The sequence below is a fragment of the Sinocyclocheilus anshuiensis genome, unplaced genomic scaffold, assembly GCF_001515605.1.
Source record: "Sinocyclocheilus anshuiensis isolate Anshui unplaced genomic scaffold, SAMN03320099.WGS_v1.1 scaffold450, whole genome shotgun sequence".
NCBI classification, from domain to species: Eukaryota; Metazoa; Chordata; class Actinopteri; order Cypriniformes; family Cyprinidae; genus Sinocyclocheilus; species Sinocyclocheilus anshuiensis.
Genome location: NW_015546056.1, coordinates 1,271,474 through 1,280,530, shown reverse-complemented (window position 1 = coordinate 1,280,530; position 9,057 = coordinate 1,271,474). Strand labels below are relative to the sequence as shown.

At 37.0% G+C, this 9,057-nt stretch overlaps 2 protein-coding genes across 4 annotated transcripts in view; one reads left to right on the top strand and one right to left on the bottom strand.

The window, feature by feature from the left end:
* Nucleotides 1-4,706, top strand: part of LOC107699311 (ninein-like protein) — a 34,351-nt gene extending 29,645 nt beyond the window's left edge. For all 3 annotated transcript variants that reach the window (XM_016500528.1, XM_016500529.1, XM_016500530.1), the window contains 8 exons: nt 727-1,011; nt 1,093-1,206; nt 1,282-1,428; nt 1,509-1,658; nt 2,151-2,264; nt 2,350-2,559; nt 2,721-2,834; nt 4,110-4,706. In XM_016500528.1, coding sequence (XP_016356014.1) covers nt 727-1,011; nt 1,093-1,206; nt 1,282-1,428; nt 1,509-1,658; nt 2,151-2,264; nt 2,350-2,559; nt 2,721-2,834; nt 4,110-4,301 — 1,326 coding nt within the window. In that variant the 3' untranslated portion in view covers nt 4,302-4,706. The remainder of the gene's footprint in view (nt 1-726; nt 1,012-1,092; nt 1,207-1,281; nt 1,429-1,508; nt 1,659-2,150; nt 2,265-2,349; nt 2,560-2,720; nt 2,835-4,109) is intronic.
* LOC107699312 (GINS complex subunit 1 (Psf1 homolog)) lies at nt 4,572-8,804 on the bottom strand. The gene is made up of 7 exons (XM_016500531.1): nt 8,611-8,804; nt 8,054-8,118; nt 7,198-7,296; nt 7,006-7,096; nt 6,789-6,905; nt 5,675-5,749; nt 4,572-5,148 (listed from the first exon to the last, which is right to left on the bottom strand). The coding sequence occupies exons 1-7, from the start codon at nt 8,683-8,685 to the stop codon at nt 5,080-5,082; spliced, it is 591 nt and encodes a 196-aa protein (XP_016356017.1). The 5' UTR covers nt 8,686-8,804; the 3' UTR covers nt 4,572-5,079.
* Between the last annotated feature and the right edge of the window lie 253 nt (nt 8,805-9,057).

The following is a 9,057-nucleotide window of genomic DNA, read 5'->3' as shown; positions in this document are numbered from 1 at the left end:
GAAAGAGAAAGCGCATTACAGCTCTCTATATGAAGCATACAGACTGTATTAGAGCCACAGAAAGAGCACAATACATAATTTATTGGAATTTATTGTAATTTAATGGAAAACTATGTGAATGGCGCTCTGTTCCGCGGCAGGATTTTCTGTCGGCTGCATTTAAATGCGCGTTTGAAGTTTCCTGCTCTGTGCAGCGCGCAGTGTCACGTGTCAAAACAAACAACACGTGCTGTTAGTGATTTCCGCCTCTAGAGTCTGCTCTCATACTGTATGATGGCAGCAGACACTTCTCAGCCACTCCAGCAACGGACGCAACCCGGAAAACTATTGGCATGGATTTTTGCCGATAACCAATAGTTCCGCCAATCAACTATTGGTGCCGATTAATCGGCAAAACCGATGAATCGGTCGACCTCTACTTGTAAACAAGGTGAAGCATGCATCGTGGTACTCTTGTGAACGTGCATCAAAGACTGACACGGAAGAGAAGACATTTTTCAAAAGTCATTATTTTTCCTTTTAACTTGATCCACCTCTAAAACAACTTTTCATTTACGATCACCAAGCCCCCTTGTTTTTCAACCACTCCAACCACCTGTCGTAAAGAAACCACTGTTTGCATTCCAATTCATTCATTTGTTCCCGTTAAATGTCACGTTATGAAAACGAAATGGTTGCAAACCATTAGTTGCTGCTCCTAACAGTTATTTGATTTCTTCAACATAGAATTCCAAATTTCGAGAGGAGGTGCTTGACTTCAGTGCGAGAAACCTGCAACTTAGCAATGAGAATGCTGAACTGAGTTCCCGGCTGTCTACTGATCAGAGAGCAGTGCAGACACTGACTGACAGGCTTGCACAGGTGTGTCAGGAGAACGATGAGGCAGCTGCGGCCTACAAACAGCTGCAGGAAACCCTTCAACAGCAGAAGAGCGACACACTAAAGCTGCAGGAACAGTGGCAGAAAGAGAAGGAGCTTCTAGAGAGGGAGCTTAAAACTGCCAAGGAGACGGTATGGATTGGTTGTGTAGGATATTTTAACAAATTATTTCAAAGTTGGCAGGAATCGCTGAAATTGCATTTTTTTCTTCAGCTCCAGCGTTTGACGGCGGTTGAGTCTGCATTGAATAGTCAGACTCTGAAAAACCAAGCACTAGAGCAAGACAAGGAGCATTTGCTGAAGGAAACGTCAGACAGAGACCAGAAAGTGAGATGTTGAGGCTTTTTCGCAGAGTATATTTCCAACATGTTTATGCTGAAACATGCTTTGTGTTTGTTGCAGCTGATAAATCTTCAGGAATCTCTTGGCAAATCAGAAGCCCAGATAGAGCAGCTCAACTCCCAGATCTTGACTATGTGGCAAGAAAAGGATGTTCACGTCCAGGAGTCAGCCACACATCAGAAGATGCTGCAACAGTCTCAGGAAAAGGTCAACAAAGATCTTTATACTACTTGCAGTCATTCAGTACTAATAAAAAATAACTTGTAAGTATTGTTGTAAAACACAAGGTCCAGGAGCTTGAGGAGAGCATACGTCAGTTGCGTAAAGAGAAGGAGCAGTTACATCAGACCCAGAGGCTTCAGGAGGAGACGGCAGTCGGTGTCCTGCAGAAGGAGTGCAAGAGTTTGCGACTACAGAACGAGGAACTTCATAATAAGGTTAGTCGGGAACAATAAATTGCTTTTGCATGGATTTTCCTCGATATGCAATTATAAGCAATTATGCATAATTGCTCCCCGTTTTATTTCTAGTGAACTATTTGGAATGCATTTACATTTATGCATGAGGCTTTTATCCAAAATGACTTTAAGTGCATTCAATGTATAGATCAGTTGCATTCGCAGGGAATCGAACCCATGACATTGCGGTTGATATTGCCATACTTTTAGTTGCAGGAATGTTCTTCTGTATTCACTACAGGGAATTTCAATGTACTTGAAGTCTCATATACTCGCCAAGCATGCATTTATTTGATCATAAATACAGTAAATAAATCAAACATATTCACAAAATATTGTGAAATATTAATTTAAAATTAGTATTTGAATATATTTTAAAATGTTATTTATACCTGTGATGCCAAGCTGAATTTTCAGCATCATTACTCCAGTCTTCAGAAATCTTTCTGATATGCTGGATTATATTTCTAGGTGGCTCAGCTGCAGACTCAGGAGCTGGAACTTCAGAGACTGACACATGAGTGCCTCACTTTGAGGAACAAACAGGCAGAGCTGGAGACCGCTAAATATGAGGCAGACGAACAGGTTTGAAGATCATTTTCAAACTTCTTACTGATTGAGAATTCCTTATGAATGTTTTTGGTCTCACTTTTGTGTGTTTGATGTTTAGGCACTAAGGGCAGATAGTGCTCTATCAATGGTCCAGGCCCAGCATGCACGTGAGGTGCAGGAACTAAGGGAACAGGTGGGTTCTGGCACTCGGGAGCACTTGGCTCATCTGCAAACTCAACTGGTGGAGCAACAGCGCAGGACGCAGGATTTAGAGGATCTGCTTCGCTCTCAGGCCAAACAAGCTGGTGTTCAGATGGGACTTCAGCAGGTACATCAGCATCACATTCAAAATCTTAAGGCAGTCAAACAGGGAGTGAACATGCGAGTGCTTAATATACATTTTTGCATTGAATCATTTACGTTTTTTTTCACCCTTGATTTCATATTTCAAGTATATTTTTATTAATGAACTATTAAATCAAACAACAGGAGCAGTACGAGAAATTGATGGCAAGTATGCAGGAGCGTATGGATGAGGTTGAGGCCAAACTGAAAAACACCTGTGTCATGCTGCAGGAGAAGGTCAACCAGCTAAAAGAACAGGTAACCAGAAACTAACGGCATTAAAACCACATTTAGAAAATATGGATATTTTCGAAACTAAATATTATCTTACTAAATACTGCATAATATTTACTTTTTTATATATATATATATATATATATAGTTTTTAGTATGTGAAGCTTTAGTAGGCATGCACTATGTAAAATATTGCAATAAGTAAAAATTTCATACAACATAAACCCACATACTGTATATCATCTTCGAAATAAATATGGTTAAAGAATAGTTCACTCAAAAATGAAACTCTGGCCATCCAAGATGTAGATAAGATCAGATTTGGAGAAAAGTAGCATTACATCACTTGCTCATCAATAAATCCTCTGCAGTGAATGGGTGCCGTCAGAATAAGAGTCCAAACAGCTGATAAAAACATGACAATAATCCACAAGCGAACCACACGACTCCCGTCCATTAATTAACATGTAGTGAAGTGACAAGCTGTGTATTTGTAAGAAACAAATCCATCATTAAAGGGGTCATATGATGTTGCTAAAAAGAACATTATTTTGTGGATTTGGTGTAATGAAATGTTTATGCGGTTTAAGGTTCAAACATTATTTTCCACATACTGTACATTATTGTTTCTCCTCTATGCAAAGTAGTTTCGCTTTCACAACGAAACACACAGCGTCTTCACGACATGGCGGCGGCAGCAACAATACTACAGCGAGAATAAAAGTTACGCCTTCTTTCTTTGCGTGAACATTTGGGCGGCGTTATGCAAATCTTCCCACATCGTGACGTAGACATGTGGGGGCGTGTTGGAACGAGCAGTTTTAGGTAGGCGTGGCTGACTCTTAACTTTTATAAAGAATATCTCTTTGGATTTGAGACTTTAGTCTTTGCAACTTTACAGATCTTCTTTATGCACCAAGAGCTTGTAACACTCCAAAGAGAAAGGAAAAATTGAAATCGCATCATATGAGCCCTTTAAGGCACTTAAAACTGTCCAAAATTTTACCTCCAGTGAAAAAGTTGTAATGATAAATTTCTCCAAATCTGTTCTTATGAACACTCATCTACATTTTGAATAGCCTGGGGGTGAGTAAATTGTAAACACATCTTTATTTTTAGGTGAACTGTTTCTTTAATTTGAATGTTTAATTGAATATAAATGTGAACTTTTGGTAGCCCTGTAACTAGTGAAAGTACATACTAAGATCTTCAGATATAGTAAAGAGTTTAGTATGCTGAAGTTATTTTAAGATATTTTATATGGTGACAATCATCTCTCTAACTTTTTTCACCCCATAGCTAGCCAAAAATGCCAAGTCAGATCTACTGCTGAAGGACCTGTATGTGGAAAACTCCCAGCTCATGAAGGCTCTTCAGGTGACGGAGCAGAGGCAGAAGAGTGCAGAGAAGAAATCTTTTCTTTTGGAGGAGAAAGTGATCGCCCTTAATAAACTGCTACGTAAAATTGCCCCAGCATCCCTCACAGCTTAGACTTGTTGCACTCCATTATGAGCCTTTATTTGTTGTACTGGACTGTGACGTTCCACCCTTTAGTGCACTTTTGTCTTTTGGTGCAAAACGTGTTTTTGTAAAAGCAATCCTAGTGTTAAAATGAAAGCACAGATAATGCAAAGTCTTAAAGAGTTACTGTAACAGCATATTGTATTAAAAATCGTGCTGTTTTCAAGAGTATAAAGAGAAAGAAGGGTTCAGTTAATTCAATGGTCTCTTCAGAGGCAAACAAATGCCAATGAACAAGACTTTTGTAGTATGAGATTTGATCATTTATTAAGGACAGAGCATTACACATTCCTTCAGTTGTTCACTGTGATGTAGGCTACAAACAGCAAGCATTCTTGTAAATGTGTTGACTTCAATATTTGCTTGTAAAAAAAAGACTTTTTACTGCAGTTTTAATGCCCATTGTGGTGCAATAACCAAAAGCACAGTATTCACACAATGTACAGTTTTGATACAAATACTATCTTGTAATTGCACAATTGTCAATCATGATGCACTAATGTCCACTTTGATATAAATTATTGTGTTGCAGATGTCTCTTATGATGTACACCTCGTTTAAAAGAGCTGGCTAACTGTTGGGAGATGAAAGTGTTGTAAATGCATCATGTACCACTGTAAAGAATGTGACCAAGTAAAGTTTTACCTGTGTACATGTGTAGCTTTCTGATTAGATAATTCGCTCTAATTTAAAGTTGTAATATCTAAATGAACATGAAGGAAAGTATCCACAATACAGCTGCTTCTTGTTAGGAGATGACATGCTCTAATACACCCTGCCGAATAAGCTGCTCACATTTCCATCTGGGTAAAAAGTGCTGTGAAGTCAGAGGGTGAAACGTGTTATGCTATATACAGTGTATATTAGGGCTGCACGATAAATCGCATGTGATATTTAATGCGCATCTTGTCAGAAAGCCGGTTCTGTAATCAGCGGTAAATCTTCATCACCTGCGAGCTTTCACATTGAGCAGCATTAACTACACAGAGCCGTTGTTCACTGACGAGCTGTGCAAAAAATCGTGCGAATATGAACGTGGTTTTGCGCAGCTCGTCAGTGAGTAACGGCTCTGTGTAGTTAATGCTGCTCAACGTGAAAGCACGCACGTGATGGAGATTTACCGCTGATTACAGAACCGGCTTTACTGATAAGATCCGCTTTAAATATCGCATGCAATTTATCGTGCAGCCCTAGTTAAAGAACAGATGACTGATCCCAGCAAGCCAAATCGCGATTTTGGTTTTGTGATTTCGATTAATCGTTCAGCCCTAGTGTGTGTGTATATATATATATATATATATATATATATAAAGATTTAAACATGCTCTTAAGAATATAGTTACCTGGCTATTTTTCTTCAACAGAATGACAGTGCCATCATCTATTTCAAATTCTCCATGGTCTTTAAGACAGCGCACCTGAATGGGAATGAAATGATCAGTGCTGATAGGCCTATATATACACACACATTTGTTTTTACATATTTGAAGCATTCTATTACCGAAATTCTTTTACAAGGTATTACAACAAATATTACTATGATGTACTCGACAACTAAACTACAGTATCTCACAGAAATATTTGTTGTAATACCTTGTAAATTTGTTTTTACATATTTGAAGCATTCTATTACCGAAATTCTTTTACAAGGTATTACAACAAATATTACTATGATGTACTCGACAACTAAACTACAGTATCTCACAGAAGTGAGTACACCCCTCATATTTTTGTAAATATTTTATTATATCTTTTCATGTGACAACACTGAAGTCACATGACACCAGGGAGAGAAAATGGCTAATTGGGCCCAATTTGGACATTTTCACTTAGGGGTGTACTCACTTTTGTGGCCAGCGGTTTAGACATTAATGGCTGTGGGTTGAGTTATTTTGAGGGGACAGCAAATTTACACTGTTATACAAGCTGTACACTCACTACTTTACATTGTAGCAAGTGTCATTTCTTCAGTGTTGTCACATGAAAAGATATAATAAAATATTTACAAAAATGTGAGGGGTGTACTCACTTCTGTGAGATACTGTATATAAAAACTTTTTACTGTAATGTGGGATGATTTTTTTTACACGCATCACAGTAAAGAGAGATTTTTCATTTTATAGCAATGAAAATGTAGTGTAATGTCAAAATGCAAGAATTCTTCCAAGTTCTAAAAATTGGCTTTATTTTCTACATTTTTAAAAAGAATTTTGTGGTGAAATATGAGCCAGAGTTTTTGTGACATTCAGCCAAATGTATTTTATGAAACTCAACTAAAACTAATTTTAAAAAGACATTTAAAGTAATATTAATACAATAAAACACAAAAAATGACAAAAACAAAATTACAAAACATTTTAAATTAAAGTGGAAAATATAAAAACAAAAAGTACTTTTAAAAAAATTATTCCAAACTATATTGTTATCCCATTTCTACTAAAATAACGCTGCACTCACCTGGATGTATAAACTCTTAGGGGGCTTCATATCCTGTGTTATGTCCAAACCTTCCTCTCCCCCTATTGACCTCATATAGGTTGCCAAAGACTTTTTGTACTGATTGAACCACTCCATCTGATTTATAAGCAATTAAGTTACACATATCAGTCACAGACCAGAAAGATACATGTGACATACTGTATATTAACATTACACAGGAGAAAATCAGGCCCACCTCTTCAGCACACATATGAAAGCGAATGGTTGTGGGCAGTACACTGCCATACTCCCATCTGAGAGCACGGATTCGCAGGAGGCGATCATAACTGTGGAAAGAAAGAGAGATGGGTTTGATCACACCTGTCGAGAGTGCAAATGAAGAGTGAACGTGATGATGGATAACAGGAGAACCCAGTGAATCACACACAGGTAGGCGGCGATACAGCGCTGGTTTCTCAGCAGGCAGCTGTGCCGGAACTTGATGGATGGTATCAGCTCACTCTTTCCCTCTGTCTTTGCCTCATTCCTACAAATACAAAAAATAACAGTTTTAGAACGACTGTAATGGCTTTATAAACTAAATCACAGCATGCTATTATAAGGTTTATTAATTTGTTTATTAATTTTATATACATTTTCGTAACTTTTTTAATATATTTTTACTCAGCTTTCATTTATTTTTATTTCCATCATTTTCTTTTCTTTTACATTTTAATTAACGTAAGTGCTGTCAAAGGATTAATCACATCCAAAAAAGTTTTTTTTTTACATAATATATGTATGCGTGCTGTGTATATTTATTATGTATATATAAATACACACACATGCATATATATACATTTCCGAAAAATATGTTGTTTATATATTAAATATACTTATTTACAATATAAATTAATGTAAATATAAATACATGTAAATATTTTCAAAATATATACTGTATGTATGTGTATTTATATATAACTTGCATAATAAATATACACAGAACACATATTATGCAAACAAAAGCTTATTTTGTATGCGATTAATCGCGATTAATCGTTTGACAGCACTAATTTGAATTTTATTTAGTTGCATTTTATTTCAGTTAGCAAAGACAACATTTTTTAATTTTCACTTAAGTCTAACGTTATATCTCATTTATTTTATTCAAGCTTTATTTCAGTTCAAGAAAACTATTTCTTATGGTTTTACTTTTAGTTATCAATAACACAGATTCTGCCATGCTAAACTAACCAGAAAGCATTAACGTTAACGTTAGTAGTAAGAGCTGAGCACACACTTACACATCACTCTGATTCTGCTCGTAAAGAGCCTTCATTTCCTCCAGGACTTGGCGAATACCGTCTTCCTGCGGAAAAACAAAGACAAGGTATAACTTGTAACAATTATTAGTAACTGCCGAAACTATAGCAACTATTAAACACCGCACTGTACTACAACTGTACGAAGCGCTTCTTCTTCTTCTTCTTTTGGTTTTATGGCGGGTTGCGAACCAACTTCATAGGTGCATACCGCCACCTACTGTGATGGAGTGTGAAGAGAATGTACTCACCTAAATCTTAAATTCTGTTCATTATTCCACAATTCTTAAGAAATCTCATGACTGCACTTATTTGTTTTCCTGCATTTGGACCATCATTCAGGATACTACTTAATGAAAATTCTTTAACTCCTAAGGATTGTAATTCATCTTTAAGTCGATCCCTTTCTCTTTCATATGCTGTACATACCATCATAACGTGTTCCACTGATTCCTCTGTTAAACAAACATTACATAGACCAGTATTATGTTTCCCTATCATGTATAGTGTTTGGTACGAAGCGCTGTAACGTTACTTACATTAAAGGCGGGCAGCTGACCGTCGCCCATCCGATGTAGTTCTCTAATAAGCTCGACTGCCTTTTCGCAGAACATTGTAAATTTGTTTGTAACTGAAAGATGTCGATATTTTTTTGGGATAAAGTCTTAGCTAGCTAAATTTCCAATGTACTCGCGGAGACAGTTTTCGCGGTAAATGTTTGTTGTTGTGATCACGTGAGCGTTACTACGGGGAGTCAAAAAGGACATTTTGACGGGGAAAGTCCGACTCATTTCTGGGAATCGGTTCTTATGAACAGTTCATTTTTCAAAGAACCGGTTCAGTTATTATTTTTCTTTTCAACGCGTAGCATCTCATATAAAACGATTCACATAATTACTTGACCAGTGTCGTTAATGAGAACACGACAGCTAAATATGCATCATTGTGTTTATAAATATGCACAGCAGAAAGATGTTTTAAGGAAC